The 16,971-nt window shown below is 44.9% G+C and overlaps 1 protein-coding gene across 3 annotated transcripts in view; it reads right to left on the bottom strand.

Annotated features, from left to right (window-relative positions):
- The window catches only part of ARHGEF28 (Rho guanine nucleotide exchange factor 28), a 585,749-nt gene that overhangs the window by 460,203 nt on the left and 108,575 nt on the right, over positions 1–16,971 (bottom strand). For all 3 annotated transcript variants that reach the window (XM_029574889.1, XM_029574896.1, XM_029574905.1), the window contains exon 2: positions 13,518–13,561. In XM_029574889.1, the coding sequence (XP_029430749.1) occupies positions 13,518–13,550 (33 nt within the window). In that variant the 5' untranslated portion in view covers positions 13,551–13,561. The remainder of the gene's footprint in view (positions 1–13,517; positions 13,562–16,971) is intronic.

Raw genomic sequence — 16,971 nt, 5'->3', positions numbered from 1 at the left:
GAGAGGAGAAAAGAAATCTTGCAGCTGCCTGCACACCTCCCCCAAGGTCTTCTAAGTTCCCTGGATCTTTTTTTTTTCTGCCAGTACTGACATCAGGACTAGGGGGCACTCCATGAAGTTTGCAAGTGGCACATTTAAAACAAATCTGAGAAAATTCTTTTTCACTCAACAAGCAATTATGCTCTGGAATTGGTTGCCAGATAATGTGGTTAGGGCAGTTAGTGTAGCTGGGTTTAAAAAAGATTTGGATAATTTCCTGGAGGAGAAGTCCATTCCTTTCAGGATGAGAAAACACAATACAATAGGCTCACTGACAAATATATTCGGGGTGGACCGGAAAGGGGTTAACTACAATTCATCAAGTTGATGCCTTAGGATATTGATGCCGTTTTTTGTGCTACTTTACCTCTCGTGCCACCTTAGAGGGTTCATGCCACTGTTGGTGCCCTCTTTGGAAGCCTTGGAGTATTCTTCCCACTCTTGCTGCTTCTTTGCCTCTCTGATGATACCTTGGAGAACTCTTGGCACTACTGGTACCTCTTTGCTCTTTACGGTGCCTTAGGCTATTAATGCCACTTTTGGTTCCACGACATAGCCCCAATGCATTGGCTTGCCTTCACCCTACTGATTATGTCTACCCATCAGTTTTATTAGAACTGATGAGAAACCCCAATTTTGGAGACCAAAATAGGCTGCAGTGCTTCCCCCATAGTCTTAAATTTTAAACAAATTAACGAACAAAAACAAAAGTTGTTCCTCTGTGTTACAATTGGCGGTATGCCAGCTATTCCCACGGACTGCCACTCTCACCTCCAGGTCCGAGCCCGCCATGTCACGTCCCAATTCGGAGATGCTTCTCCAGCCCAACCTGCCACCTCCTGGCACAGAGACCTCCATCAGTCATGCACACAGGAGGATGCCACTGGCTTCTCCTTAGGCATGTGAACCCCTTGCCACTATTTAAAGGGACCATGGCGGGAAATTCCCTGCGGCCCCTATTGATGATGTCAGTATCTAGACCCTATAAAAAGGGCAACAATCCAGTCTCAACGTACCTCAGCAACAGGTCCCTCTACTTCTGAGTAGTGTGTGTTGGTTCCAGAATTTTCTACCCTCATCCAGCTTGTCTTCAATTCTTCATCCAGGTGTCTCCATTTCCTTCATGCCGCCTGCCTGTTCTTCTCCTCGCCTGCCTTCTCTGCCTATCCGTCCTTCCTCCTCCCTTGGATGCAGACCCATTTTTTATCTCAGCTTGACCCCGGATACTTGTGACCACTGCCTGTCTCTGACCATCGCCTGGATCTCTGAATCGCCTAACTGCCTGCTTGCCTACGACCCAAGACATCCACGGACCTCCACTTCTGCCACCATCAGAGATCCCACCTAAGTCCTGCCAGCCCCGGCACCCAAAGGCTCTACCCAAGAGAATCAAGGGCTGCTGTAAGCGAAGGTCCCACTGGATTTCTGCTTTGCCCAGGTCTGCCCGCCATAGTTGGGAACCTGCAGGGCTCCTCCCTGCAAGTAGCACCAATCCTGCCTTGAACCAAGGGTCCACAGATGCAACACAGCATACTCCTATTAGCCAGATAATTTTATCCAGCTAATTTAGTTGGATGCCCCACAGCTCATTATTGCTCTCATTATTCCTTCTTTACTCTGATTTAAAATGGTGAATAACTTTTCCTGTGTATGTTTGTACCATTCTTTAAAAAATTATTTTAAGCCCCCAATTTTTTTGTATATTGATTTACTATAAAGTAAAAACATTATTTCATGTTTGCAGTAGCTATCCTAGACTTCTTTCCATCATCATGCTCAGTTAAGAACTCACCAATATCCCCCGGTCATCGACCTCTACGTTGTGAAATGAGATAGGGATCAATTATAATAACTGCAAAATATGGGAAAAGATGCACAAAAAACGCTGGGAGCCATGATGAGCCTGATATGAATTCTTGCCCTCGAGGAAGGACGACGCACGTCCGAAACCCTGTACAGTGTCGGGCACAGACACCGGAGAAGCGATGTGAGATTGGTCGCATTGCTACGGACCATCTGTGAGGAGAGTCTCGGGCTAATAACATGCAAAGAAATTACATCTAAGTCAAGATAAGTATCAACAAAAAGACTGCAAGTTTTGTACTAATGAAGTTAACGTTTTAATACACGGAGCACTAGCACACGGAAAATATTATAAAAAATGGACTGACCAATGATTAAGCATAAGGCAGAGTGACAAAATGGTAAGAATTACCACACTATGACGCCTATTATGAAGGTCATATCACTATAGCGCTATCTAATACCTAACATTTGGAGTAGGGGATTTGACATATTTTACAGTTAAGAACTCAAACATCTATTGATTTGCAAAACCACCCACAGAGTCAACATGCTCATGTCACCTTAATTCTCTTTGGCTTCTGAAGGACAACTAGCTAGAAATAGGTCCTCCTATTCCAAGATTTAAATTTTATTAGGATTCTCATGAGGTCTTTTATCAAATGGTTCTGAAAACTTAGTGTTACGCTTGGGCTCCGGTCAGGAGGCGTGAACACCACCCAGCAGGGTGGCTCCAGGTGGAGAGAGACAGGAAGCTTAGAAACAGTGTCTGGTTCCAGGCTGGGTCAGGGCAGGCAGCAATAAGCAGTGTCTAGTTCAGGCTGGGTCAGGGCAGGCGGCAAGGAGCAGAGTCTAAGTTCAGGCTGGGTCAGGGCAGGCGGCAATAAGCAGTGTCTGGGTCCAGGCTGGGTCAGGGCACAGTAAGCAGGGCAAGGCAGGTCAGAAGGCCCGTAGGCCACACACACACAGAAGGCCCGTAGGCCACACACCATAAGCGGGGCAAGGCAGGTCAGAAGGCCCGTAGGCCACACACACACAGAAGGCCCGTAGGCCACACACCATAAGCGGGGCAAGGCAGGTCAGAAGGCCCGTAGGCCACACACACACAGAAGGCCCGTAGGCCACACACCATAAGCGGGGCAAGGCAGGTCAGAAGGCCCGTAGGCCACACACAGACAGAAGGCCCGTAGGCCACACACCATAAGCGGGGCAAGGCAGGTCAGAAGGCCCGTAGGCCACACACACACAGACAGAAGGCCCGTAGGCCACACACCATAAGCAGAGCAGGGCAGGTCAGAAGGCCCGTAGGCCACACACACACAGAAGGCCCGTAGGCCACACACCATAAGTAGAGCAGGCAGGTCAGAAGGCCCGTAGGCCACACATACACAGAAGGCCCGTAGGCCACACACCGTAGTCAGGGCAAGCAGGTCAGAAGGCCCATAGGCCACACATACACAGAAGGCCCGTAGGCCACACACCGTAAGCAGAGCAGGCAGGTCAGAAGGCCCGTAGGCCAGGTGAGAACAGCGAGGAAGGAGGCCCGAAGGCCGCGCAAGGCAAGGAAAGGCCCGAAGGCCGCGCAGGGCAGGGCAAGGCAAGGCAAGGAAAGGCCCGAAGGCCGCGCAAGGCTAGAGCAGGGAGCCCAGGTGAGCTCGATGCCGAAGCACCGAGGCAACTGTCAGGCAGGGTTATAAGGGCACACCCAGAGCATAGAGTGGACATAGGAGATGGACTGAGCCTGTCAGGAGAGCCAGCACTAGAGGGACCCCTGGTGGTGAGGCGGTAGCACTGCAGCCAAAACTGTAACACTTAGATATACTCTAGCATCATTCTTATCCATATGTTTATTTATATCTTGAAAGAATCCTAGTAGATTTAGGAAGGTAATATTTCCCTTTGGTAAATCTATGCTGGCTCTTCCTCATTAAGCCATGTTTATCCATATGCCCAGTATTTCTGTTCTTAACAATAGTTTTCACCATTTTGCCCAGCTTTAATGTCAGATTCAGATGGTCTGTAGTTTCTTTAGTTATTCCTAGAACCCATTTCAAAAATTGGTGTTATATTGACCACCATCCTAGATTTGACATTAACTTATATTGCTACTTTATATTGAAAACATCTCTGACAAATATACAGTAGCTGACAGTCAGGACCCAAGGCACCAGAACAGAATCAGGAGGCAAGGTTGAGGCAGGCAGAGTTCGAGCAACATCAGGAGGCAGGCCAAGGTTAGGGCAGGCAGAGTTCATGCAAGGTAAAAGGCAATAAACAGTTAGGGTAGGCAGCAAACAAGCCAGAGTCAGGAATCAAGCCAGTCACAGGAGAAAGACAGCAAAAGCACAGGAATGCACAGGAACCAAACCTGCTGCTCAGGCATCGGCTGAGAAGACTAAGCTTCTTTTGTAGGAAAGCAGTGATGGCGACTTCAGGGTGCGCCCCACTGGAAATCCTGTGCGCTGGGCCTATAAAACTGCTGTGTTGATGAGGCCCCTTAGACAGAGCTACAAATTGCATCAGACAATCAAGATGCCAAGAACTATGCTGGATTTAGGGTCCTGAGGAACAGAATGTGTAGCACATTGCTATCAGCAGCATATTACACCTGCTTTCTTCCTCCTTATAGTTATCAGTCAGTTAGTTATGGATAGCCCAAGTCTACCAGATAATCCAGGAGACTCCCAGGCTGCTAGCTATCTCTCTTGCTTCCTGGATGTCTTGCCAGGTCTCCAAGCATCAGAGCTGTCATGTGGCTATAACTCCTGCTTGCAGTTTGCTTAAGTGCAGGGGCACACAGAGTCCTTGGGGCCATGTATCCACTTCTCACCTCTCACAATTCTCTTGGGCCTCAGGGCAGGGGTTTTTTTCTGGCGAGGGAGGAATCTCTCCTCTTAGGACCAAGGTAGTGGGATGAATTAGTTCTCAAACCTGGGAGAGGTATCAGTCTTTCTTTCTGCCCTTTGAAGATGTGAGTGCTAAAAGAAAAACACTCAGGAGGCTATGATTAAGTGTCCAAAATTAAAGCTTTAATATACTGTGCCTAGCTATCATCATACTTTTCAAGGTAAATAACATTGCATGTTGATCACAAACAGAGATATCAATTATATAACCAAGCACACATGGCAGCAAGTATATTCAATCTTAGCAGTTTTGATAGAAAATCTAACACTTTGCCACAAAACTTCTGCACCATTGGACATTCCCATAAGCCATGGAATAATGAAGCATTATGCATTTTATATTTCAGACATCTCGCCGAATTAAAAAGCTTTGCTTTAAAATCTCTACATGCTGAAAAAAAAAAATAAAACGATACATAAATTTCATATGTTGCTCTTTCACTATGGCAGATTCTGTTGTCTTATATACCATACTTATACCTGCCAATAACTGATTGATCTTCAGTAACTTCTTTATTCATATTCTTCCTCCATCTGTCACACTCTTATGTATGTATAATCAGAATGTAAATATTTATATAACAATTAATAGTAATTGCTTCCCCACCTTATAGAGTTGTATTAACCTTGGGAAAGCCACCAACATATACACTCCAGAGGACAATCCAATCTTTACTTTTATAACTTCCACAATTTGCATATAAACTCTTTCATGCCCAGATGTAACTGACAATACTGAAAAGAGTACAGTTTAGACATGCCCATATCCAAGAAGTTTTGACAAGTTCCAACCCCATTGCGCCAATTCTCTAAAACATTTTCTAGCCCCCCCCCCCCCCTAAAAACTCTGGATTTCCAATCAAAGACAGCCAATAGGAAGCATCCCAGGAAAGCGACAATAAACCCATGACAAACGTCTAAGGCCTGGATTTATCAAAATGCACTAAATATCACATGCAATAAGAAAAGGGGCATGTTTTATGGTAATAGGCTGTTTATTGCAAAGTGCGCTATCTTAGTGCAGGTATTACTGCAGACTGTGATAACTTTTTTGCACTTTGCGGTAAGTACCACAATTGTTGCAATTCCTACCTGCAACCACTGTGGGAGGGGGGAAGAGAGAGAGAGAGAGAGAGAGAGGGGGGGGGAGAGGGGGAGAGGGAGGGAGAGAGAGAGAGACATTAGCTATAAGGCCCTCATACTAGGTAGGTATTTATACCTCTATATGAGGCCCACCTAGTTACTAGAGGTGAGGTTTAGGTAGGAGTGTAGGGGTTAGGGGCCACTTTGACATTCAAAGTGAGACGTACGAACAGAACAATACTCACTTGTGAAGATTTGATGACCTTCGGAGTGAGGAAACTCAACCAAAGATGAGATTTATGCAATGTTCTCTCAACCTAGCTTGATGTTACCCAGGTAGAGAGTCCATCAAGCTAGGTTGAGAGAACACTGCACAAATCTCATCTTTGGTTGAGTTTCCTCACTCCGAAGGTCATCAAATCCTCACAAGTGAGCACTATTCTGTTCGTACATCTCACTTTGAATGTCAAAGTGGCCCCTAACCCCTACACTCCTACCTAAACCTCAAGTAACTAGGTGGGCTTCTTATAGAGGTATAAATACCTACCTAGTATGAGGGCCTTATAGCTAGTCAGTCAGTCTCTCTGTTGCAGTCCCGGTCGCTGGACTTGTGACCGGGTCCTTACCTTCCTCTGCCCTGGGGTCCCGCGACGGAGTCCAGCATTTTTCAGGCCTTCTTGGCCCTCTCCGTGGCAGCGTCTCCACAAGGGAGACACCACCGACCTCTACTTCGGAGCTCCACCCCCCTTAAGCACGTGCGGACGCAAGGGGAAGGCAGTTGGAGGTGCAGGGGCGCGAAACCGAGGCCGGCCCCTGAGATGACGTCAGACGCCGGCAGGATATTTAAACCCGGCGTCTGACTGAAGACGTTGCCTTGCAACAGACTTCATTCTAAGGAGTTGCTGTTGCTTTCCTCGTTCCTGTGCTCCTGATTCAGCTTTCTCACCTGTTCCAGCCTCCGCTCCTGATCCAGCTTCCTTGCCTGTTCCAGCCTCCGCTTCAGTTTCAGTTTCCCAGCCCTCGAACTGACTTCCTGGTTCTTGATTTTGGTTCGTATACTGTTCTCTTTGCCTGCTGCCAGTCCAGATCCTCGGACTGTTCTCCACTCAGGTGGACTTCTGCTCCGGGAGACCGCTCCTAAGTCCCAGCAGCCCAGGTCCTCACGGGCTCCTCCCGGGGGGATCGCGGGCTTCCAGTGGCGAAGCTCCTGCTTGGTCTCCTGGCTCCGTGCCGCCTCCCAGCCTTTTCATCTCTGCGGAGTTCTCTTCTCATCCAATCTTCATCCGCACGGTCGGTCCAAGGGTCCACTAACCCCAGCGATAACAGTAAAACGCTGGACCCCATCGCAGGACCCCAGGGCAGAGGAAGGTAAGGACCCGGTCGCAAGTCCAGCGACCGAGACTTCAACAGTACCCCCCCCCCCTTACGCCCCCTCCTCGGAAGCCCCGGCTTACCAGGATAGTCCGTGTGGAACTGCTGCAGAAGGGCCTTGTCCAAGATGTTACTAGCTGTTCCCAGCTATTCTCCTCTGACCCACATCCCTCCCAGGCCAGCAAGTACTCCCACCATCGATGGTGGAAGCAGACGTGTGTTACTTCCCGCACCTGGTACGTTGTCTCAGCTGTAACGGGAGTCTCCGTAGGGTCTAGTGGTTTGTGATGAAACTTGGAAAGAATCACAGGTTTGAGTAATGACACATGGAATACATTATGAATTCGCAAAGTAGTGGGAAGACGTAGGCGATAAGATACCATCCCCACCCCCCACTCTCTCTGCCACTCTGAAGGGACCGCAGAATTTAGGAACCAGATGTCGAGACAGTAACCGAAGGTAGATATTCTTGGTGCTTAACCAGACCTTATCACCTGATAGGTACACCAGGGCCGGTCGGCAATGTCTATCGGTACACTTCTTTGCAGTGGCTGCAGCACTTAGTAGTTTCTTCTGAATTGAGTTCCAAGAGCATGGAGCTGTTGTGCAGTTAGCTGGGCTGCCGGAGATGGAATGGTTACTGGAAGAGGTAACGGTGGCTTGAGTTGCATTCCATAAACTAATTGAAAGGAAGACTTCCCGGTGGCAGAATGAGTGTGATTATTATATGAAAATTCAGCCCAAGGTAATAATGTTACTCAATTATCTTGTCTTTCAGTTGCAAAAGTTCGGAAAAAGGTCTTTAAAGAGCGATTCATTCGTTCAGTTTGTCCATTACTTTGAGGATGGAAGGCAGTGTTCATTATGGCTACACTGGCCCGTGACAGAGAGGTCAGGCAATTTGAAAAACAGTATGAACTCCATCTTGCCACTTGTAAAGTGTCCCAATGAATAACCGGGGAGTGCTGTGGCAGCCAGGGTAACCCTAGTACTATAGGGTGTACTGCTTTCTCCAAAACCAGAAAGGAAATCTTCTCAGAATGGAGTACTCCAGTCCGGAGCATGATGGGGGCGGTAGAGATTGAGATACTTCCTGGCAATAAGGTGTCCTGAATGGAGGTGATCTGAAGTGGAAGAACACGGGGAAGAACCAGTAACTGAAGTTGTTGTACCAAATCATACAGGATAAAGTTCCCTCCTGCTCCGGAGTCAATGAAAGCGAGTGTGGAAAAGGACCCTCTAGAGTACTCTAGGGTCACTGGGACGGTACACGTTGAGGAGCGGAATTAACACAGCCTAGGAACAGCTCCCCTGTGGCACCTAGGCTTTGGCATTTTCAGAACGCTCCTTACATTGGGCCAGGAAGTGGCCTTTGCTGCCAGAGTACAGACAGAGGCCCAAAGCGCGACGTCGTCGTCTCTCCTCTGCAGTCAGAGGAGTCCTTCCCAGCTGCATAGGTTCCTCTGCAGGGAGCTCTGAATGAGAAGTTGAATGAGATGAAGGAGACATTAGAGGCCTAGAAAAAGCAAGAGCCAATGATACTTGCCTCCGCGGTGGACGATCCTCCTTAGCCCTTTGCTACAGACGGCAGTTAATTCACCCAGCCAACTCAGACTGTTTAGATCATCTGGAAGGTCTCTAGCTGCCAGCTCATCCTTGATGCGTACGGATAGCCCTTCCAGAAAAACACCACGCAAGCTGTCCTCTCGCCATCCCACCTCCGTGGCCAGCGTGCAAAACTATCGCATAATCAGCTAAGGACTCCGGTCCCTGTCGCAGCTGTAATAGTTCCGAAGTAGCGGTAGACTGACGTGCGGGCTCATCGAAGATTATTCAAAAGAGGGTCATTGCGCTCCCACATTGGTGAAGCCCAGCTCAGCGCTTTTCCATCCAATAAGGACAGGATGTAAGCCACCTTCACCAAATCAGAAGGGAACTGGTTTGGTAGGAGTGAAAATCTTATATAGCACTGGTTCAAGAATCCTCGACAGCTTTTGGCCTCGCCCGAATAGCAAGGCAGAGCCAGTAACTGAGTGGATGTGGTAGGCCCCAGAACCTGGTCTGGAAGATGCACTGGAGGCATCTTTGGAGGAATGGTATCCAAACGGTTGGCCAACCCTTCGACGGTAGCTGCCAGGACGTCCAGACAGTGTTGTTGTTGTTGCAGACGTTGTGCCATTCCTGGAATGGCCTGGAGTCCTGAAATGTCTGCTGGGTCCATGGCCTTGCAAACTGTTATTGCTAGGGTTAGTAGACCCTTGGGCCGGCCATGCAGATGAAGATTGTATGAGAAGAGAACTCCACAGAGACGATAAGGCCGGGAGGCGGCACGGAGCCGGGAGACCAAGCAGGAGCTTCGCCACTGGAAGCCCGCGATCCCCCCGGGAGGAGCCTGTGAGGACCCGGGCCGCTGGGACTTAGGAGCGGTCTCCCGGAGCAGAAGTCCAGCTGAGTGGAGAACAGTCCGAGGATCTGGACTGGCAGCAGGCAAAGAGAACAGTATACGAACCAAAGTCAAGAACCAGGAAGTCGGTCTGAGGGCTGGGAAGCTGAAACTGAAGCGGAGGCTGGAACAGGCGAGGAAGCTGGATCAGGAGCGGAGGCTGGAACAGGCGAGATAGCTGAATCAGGAGCACAGGAATCAGGAATGTGGAAAGCAACAGCAACTCCTTAGAATGAAGTCTGTTGCAAGACGTCTTCAGTCAGACACCGGGTTTAAATATCCTGCCGGCGTCTGACGTCATCTCGGGGGCCGGCCTTCGTTTCCTGCCCCTGCGCCTCCCAACTGCCTTCTCCCGTTGCGTCCGCGCGTGCCTAAGGGGGGCGGAGCTCTGAAGCGGAGCTCGGTGGCATCTCCCTCATGGAGATGCTGTCACGGAGAAGGCTGAGAAGGCCTGAAAAATGCCGGACCCCTTCGCGGGACCCCAGGGCGGACGAAGTTAAGGACCCGGTCGTAAGTCCAGCAACCGGGACCGCAAAACTCTCTCTCTCTCTCTCTAAATACTGAAAACACTAAAGTGCAATAAAGCTATATCACTCGGTTTAACGCAAATGAAAAAGGTGTAGTTAAAATCCATGTTAAAGCTGTGCAATTTGCAAAGCCAGCCCACTTGGCCACAAATCCCACCCCAAACTCCTTCCCCTTTTCCTAATTTACATCGCACCTTGCGTTATGGCATTTTTGCATGCTTTAAAAACCGTTTTTCGCACTTAGATAAATGACCCCTAAGTTTGTAGCATAGCGGTAACCAACAAGGAATGCCGAACCTCAATAGGTAGCTCCTTATTCCAAGAATGCAATATATATCGAGAATCTAAGGAAGGTAGCAAAAGCTTTTCCATATTGATATCAGAATAATAATTAGTATGCCATATCCAATCACCAAACGATCTAATGAGACATGCTACATTATAAAACTTGAAATCTGGACAACCCCAATCCCCTTCTGACCTTGGTATAGATATTTTGATAATGAAATTCTGGGCCTTCTCTCTTTTCATATAAACAGAGCAAATTCTGTTTAATTTTACAATATCTGTTTTCCTCAGCCATATCCGCAACATTTAAGAACATAAGAACATAACCATACTGGGTCAGACCAAGGGTCCATCAAGCCCAGAATCCTGTTTCCAACAGTGGCCAATCCAGGCTACAAGTACCTGGCAAGTATCCAAACACTAAATAGATCCCATGCTATTGATGCCAATAATAGCAGTGGCTATTCCTTAAGTGAGTGAAAAATAATTTTCTCCAGTTAGTTTTAAATATGCTACTTGCTAACTTCATGGAGTGCCCCCTAGTGCTTCTATTATCTGAATGATTCTCATTTACCCATGCTAGACCTCTCATGATTTTAAAGACCTCTATTATATCCCCCCCTTAGCAGCCTTCTCCAAGCTGAACAGCCCTAACCTTTTTAGTCTTTCTTCATAAGGAAGCTGTTCCATCCCCCGTATCATTTTGGTCGCCCTTCTCTATACCTTCTTCAGTACAACTATATCTTTTTTGAGATGCGACAACCAGAATTGTACACAGTACTCAAGGTACAGTTTCACCATGGAGCAATAAAGAGGCATTATGGCATTTTCTGTTTTATTCACCATTCCCTTCCTAATAATTCCTAACATTGTTTGCTTTTTTGACTGCCACAGCACACTGAGCAGACAATTTCAATGCATTATCCACTATGATGCCTAAATCTTTTTCCTGGGTGGTACTCCTAATATGTATATATATGGCAAGAGAACCATTTTTGCAAGCACCAATCTTCCAACCAATAATATGGGGAAGTTCATCCAGCTTTGTTTTTATTGCTGAAAAACCTGAATAATTTTAGGAATATCAGATTGATACCACTTTTCTGGCAATCTATGTATTTGCACACCCAAATATTTTATCTTTTCACCCACCCATTGTAAAAGAAAATCAGACTGACTATTGCAAATTCTCTGTAAGATACAAAGCTTCTGATTTCTCCAGGTTAAGTTTTAAATCTCAAAAGCTACCATATGTGTGAAAAAATAAGAACCCACCCAATCTACTTCTAGCATCTGGGAGAAATAGCTGGATATCATCTTCAAAGAGCATAGCTTTGGAAGGCTGCACGTTGCCCTTCTCCAAAGCATCCTTTAACTGGTGTTCCAAATTATTAAATGCTCCAAAGTCAAAATAAACAGCAAAGGTGACAATGGACACACTTGGAGGTTGTCTTTTCTAAGGGAAAATGTGTTGGATAGAGTATTATTAACTTTAATTCGCCTCTGGTTTAGAATATAATATTTTAATAGCTTCAGAAAAGACTCCAACAAACCCAAATGCATTGAAAACATTTGCCAAGAAAAGTCCAGGACACCCGATCAAAAGCTTTTTCAGCATCAAAACCAATTATTAAAGAGTCTTTATAACCTTAGACCTTATTAAGTTCCACACGATGGACGTTTATACTAGGTTTCCTTCCTTGAACAAAACCTGCTTGCCCATTAGATATAAGATCCAGCAGAATATCCTTGTCTATTAGCCAGAAGCTTAGCATAAAGATATTGGACGATACGATCATTTCTGCTAGGTTTGGGTAAAAGTACTATATTCGCTATTTTCATGGAGTTTTGCATTTTGCCATTAATATTCATAGCTTGCAATAAGCTCTTAAGAATTTCTGCTACAAGTGGCTTTAGAGTTTTATAAAAATGAGCTGTCAGGCCATATGGCCCTGGAGACTTAAAATGCTTAAGGTCTGAAATATCAGCAATTTCAACATTTTGGAAGGGACAGTTAAGATATTCTAGCTTTTGCGGACTGATCTGCGGCAATGTTGTTTGTGCCAAAAAAAAATGCATCTTTATTTATTTTATTTAAAATCTTTTCTATACCGTCATTAAGTTATTCACCATCACAACGGTTTACAAAAAGGCACATATAATAAGAAATCGTTCATACTTTACAGAAGTGCCAATAGGTATTCGGTAACATATAATTCATACAAAGGCTACTTGATTTATGTCGTGTATTGTCCTTTTGATACATGTCACATGGTTGGATTACATGTGATTCATTCTAGCACTTTCAAGTGTTCTCTACGTTTATCAGTAAGAGTAAAATAATTACCAGGAGATTGTGTGCTGGGTGCTGATTTATTTTATGCCCGCTTTTCCTAACTTACTTTCTCCGTTCCCTTTATAAAATGCCTGTTTGAAAAGCCAGGTTTTCAGATTTATTTTGAACAGTTTGAATTTTCTCTGTAATCTTATTTCAAGGGGCATTGTATTCCATAAGATGGGTCCAGCTAGTGATGATGCTCGCTCCCTGACCTGGGTTAGTCGTGCTGTTTTAACCAATGGAACAGTTAAAACCCCCTTCAAAACGTCATCATTAGCTGCAGTATATAAAAGTGTTTTGTTTTGGGGGGTTTTAAGAGTTTTATGTATTTTGTTTTGCCTGTTGTCTGTTTTATGAATGTATTTTTCCGAGCAATTTAAGACCTAGGATAATGTGGCATATAAACGGTTTTAAATAAATACATTTTAAAATGTCATTCAGAATATTATGAACTAAGGTAACTCAATTTCAAGTCATTTCTAGTATATTCATGTAGAATTACAACACACATACATGTCGAGACTAAAAAGAACAGTCAGGGCTTCAAGAATGTTTACAAAAATTATTATTCAAATTATTTGGATAGGCAGTGACAAGTGATCACCTAAAAGCCTCAGAGTCGTAAAACAGAGTTCTGTTACATCATTCTACCCTTCAACGTGCCAACAGTAACAAGAGAGGGCCTTCTCAGTGCAGTTTCCCAGTGGCGCACAACTTACGTAAAGAGGTACTTCAGTGCAGCTCAGCTCCATCGTTTCGACATCTAAAAGCAGAATAAATGAATCTAATTACTTCACAGAGTCACGAGACACCGGCTCTGCACAGAGCAATGCAAAACAGATCAGCAAACGTTTCACAATCCGGCTTTTACTGACTGGGGAAGAAGCACCAGGACTGGTTGCTTGGCCTGCCACTTCATGATTTACGCTGCCAGCATTAGTGTCAGATTCCTATGGCGTAGGAGCTGTTGCTACAGTGCAGCAGTGTAAATCATGCAGCAACAGTGTCCGACTCCTATAGCGCAGGGCCAAACTCCTACATTGGGTCTTATTCATACAGTGATCGGCTCTTACAGTAACGCTGCTTGTTATAACTTTTTATGAAGGTAATTTTCAGCAGAAAATGATAAATTATAATCACATGTACATTCGAGGACTAGAATACATATTTATTTATTTTAAAAAGTTATCGTCCGTTCTAGCATAGACCCCAGGCGGCTTATAGTATTTTCTCGTAGAATCCATCTATTTGCTTGGTTTCCCCTCCTCCAAAGCTTTGCAACATTTTTAGAACTGTTCTCTCCGGGTTTTAAAGCAAATCGTTCTAACGCTGCTATACTAGTCCTGGAGGCCAAACTACTACCCAGTGAGATTTCCTGCAGGTTTTCAACCATTTATATGTCCGTGTTGTACCTGCTTTGAAGGCTTTACCCTGGCTTCCTGTACCTTTCAGAATCCAGTTTCAGTTTCTCTCTCTTTGTGGCAGGGCCCTCCAGTCCAGCACTTTATGCCCTTAATTCCATCTCTAGATATTAAACACCTCTGGAGCTTTCCATCCCCCTCTTACCCTCCTCCCACCTACTGAGAATGAACCGCATGGAATCACCCAAGAGAGGTGTATAAAAGGACAATTTAAGTCAGAAATCAAATAGTCTCTAATGAATTGTTTGTTACCAGTTATGAATGGCACCTTTTGTAAAGTTTAAGCTATTACATGTGCCTTTTTGTAAACCATGATGGTAAATAATGGTATAGAAAAACTTTAAAATAAATAAATAAATAGGAGAGCTGGGACTGGTTGTTCCTTTCTTTATAACCCAGCCATTTTGTAAGTTCAGGCTATGACTAGAATCAGTTCAGGAGAGACACAGAGCAGTAAAAATGTAGGTTTTGCCTCCCTGCCTCATCAGGTTTTTGCTTTTCTGAGGGGGAGCCTCCTCTGCGCACACCCTGCCAGAGGGTCTCAGGAAGTTCAGCTACAGGAAGGACTTCTTTGTGCTGGAACCCCCGCTCCAGTTCTGAAGACCAGTGAGCCCATTCACTCCCCGAAAGAGGCAAGCTCCTGTGACAGGTTTGGCAGCATGAGGCGTCTGAAGGCTAAGAGATACCTATTTTTGGAAGGGACTGTGTTTAACTCTGCTCCTTTGAAGAAAGTCATCCTCATTGGCTGGACTCAGAGGTCAGGGGCTGAAGGCCAGCGAGCCCAGCCATTCTATGAATGTAGCAAGCACCGGTGACAGCAGAACGTCAGTCTAGGAAGATTTTGACTAAGGAAAGTAATCTCTCTCGTTTGTGAGGACAGTTTTTCTATACTAGAAGGGGGACCCCTAACCTAGGAATCCCAGATAGGCCTCTGGGAGAGCTTTAGTGCACATTCTACACCACCATGAAAAGCATGGCCCGTTTGCTGAAGAAAAGGACACCTATCCAAGCTGAGACACCCTAACTGTAATAAATTCAACTGTAACTGCACACATTTTAAAGATGGACTTTAAATTGCCTTTTACCAATCAGTAAAATGATATTTAATACCCACTGCCTGTTTTGTCACAGCATCTCCCTTCAACACACAGAGAATGTTCATACCACTGTCTGGGCCATAAATATGGCCTGAAAGAATAATCTACTTTCAGGAAAGGGGTTACATCTTGTTTTTAAATCACTGAATAGATTAGGAGTATAACATAGTTCTGGACACTAGGTGTCACTATAGTTAATGCAGCTATAGAGTTCTGGAATTGGCTGGTAGGAAAGAGTTAAGGGAGTCATTTTGTGTTCTGCAGTTTCAGTTATTAATTTACATCTCACAGCCAGTTACATGCTAAACACATAAAATAATGCATGGTATCAGAAGCCGAAAGAGTTTGCAGTACATAGATTTATAAGCAATCGCAATGAGTTACAGAATTTTCATATGATCATGGAGTTTGCAGGCATGCAGCTGCCCAACATGGACCGGGACATCATCACTATTCCAGAGGAGGGAAAAGGTTCAAACAAAACCTGAGCTCATCTTTATGGGACCTCTCAAGTCAAAGGAAGAAGCAGATAAGGGCTGTTGTGTGCTATTATGGGCTGGAGAGGAAACTGCTCTATTATCAAGAACTAGCTGAAAACCCATCAAAAAATGAGAGGGAAAGAGGGATTTATATTTTGCAGGTTATTTTGTTGGTGTGATCTGCATTTACTTTTGTACAGTGTATGAAGTTAAGAATGTGACTGTAGTGGGTTTATGTATGTGGATGATGGTGTTGGAGCTTGAAGAATTTGTGGAGTTATGTTTGCTTATGATGGGGCTGGAAGTGTGCAAGAGGTGGGCTGCAGAATAATGTCATGAGTGTCATGATGAAGATATTATGGTAGAAACAAAATGGTAACAACAATTACTTGAGTGTATGTGTGTGTAAGATGTTGCTTTGGAGTATGAAATACCAAATATTAATGATTCACCTAAGAGTATAGCTGAAACAAAAGTGCTATGCGGACATATAATGACAACTGATAAACCTTATATTATATTAGCCTTATGACCATCATCCAGATATGCGAGAATCACTCAAAACAAAGATTAGGAAAGTCTCCAAGTGGACCACATTTGTTTTGTAATCATTAGTCATGCAAAAGTCCATTCTTTATAGAAGCTATTTTTTATAATGCAAATAAAATCACTTAGCTTCATGTTTGTGGTTCAGATCTTGAAGACAATGTGTCAGTGTTTCGATTTACTAGGTGAGCAAATCTTCCGTGCATTTCAGTGTCTCTGCTCACCTGGAAAATCAAAACACTGGCACAGTGTCTTCAAGATTTCAACCACAAACATGAAACTAAGTGATTTTATTTGCATTATAAAAAATAGCTTCTGGAATTGATTTTTGCATGACCAATGATTAAAAAACAAACATGGTTCACTTGGAGACTTTCCTAACCTTTGTTTTGAGTAATTCTGGCATGTCTGTATGATGGTCATAAGGATATCATAATTTGTGTTTTATGAGTTATCATTATATGTCCACAGAGCACTTTGTTTCAGCTACACTCTTAGGTGAATCATTAATATTTGGTATTTCATACTTCACCTTTTTGGGTTCTGTTTTACCAGTATTGTCACTAGGAGTGGGCAACAGCAGATGAGGAGCTGGAGTGTGGAGTGGGATGGGTCAGGAATTTATGCTTC

The sequence above is a fragment of the Rhinatrema bivittatum genome, chromosome 1 (genome assembly GCF_901001135.1).
Source record: "Rhinatrema bivittatum chromosome 1, aRhiBiv1.1, whole genome shotgun sequence".
Taxonomy (NCBI): Eukaryota; Metazoa; Chordata; class Amphibia; order Gymnophiona; family Rhinatrematidae; genus Rhinatrema; species Rhinatrema bivittatum.
The sequence above is the reverse complement of the archived record's forward strand: the minus strand, read 5'-3'. Positions and strand labels throughout refer to the sequence as shown.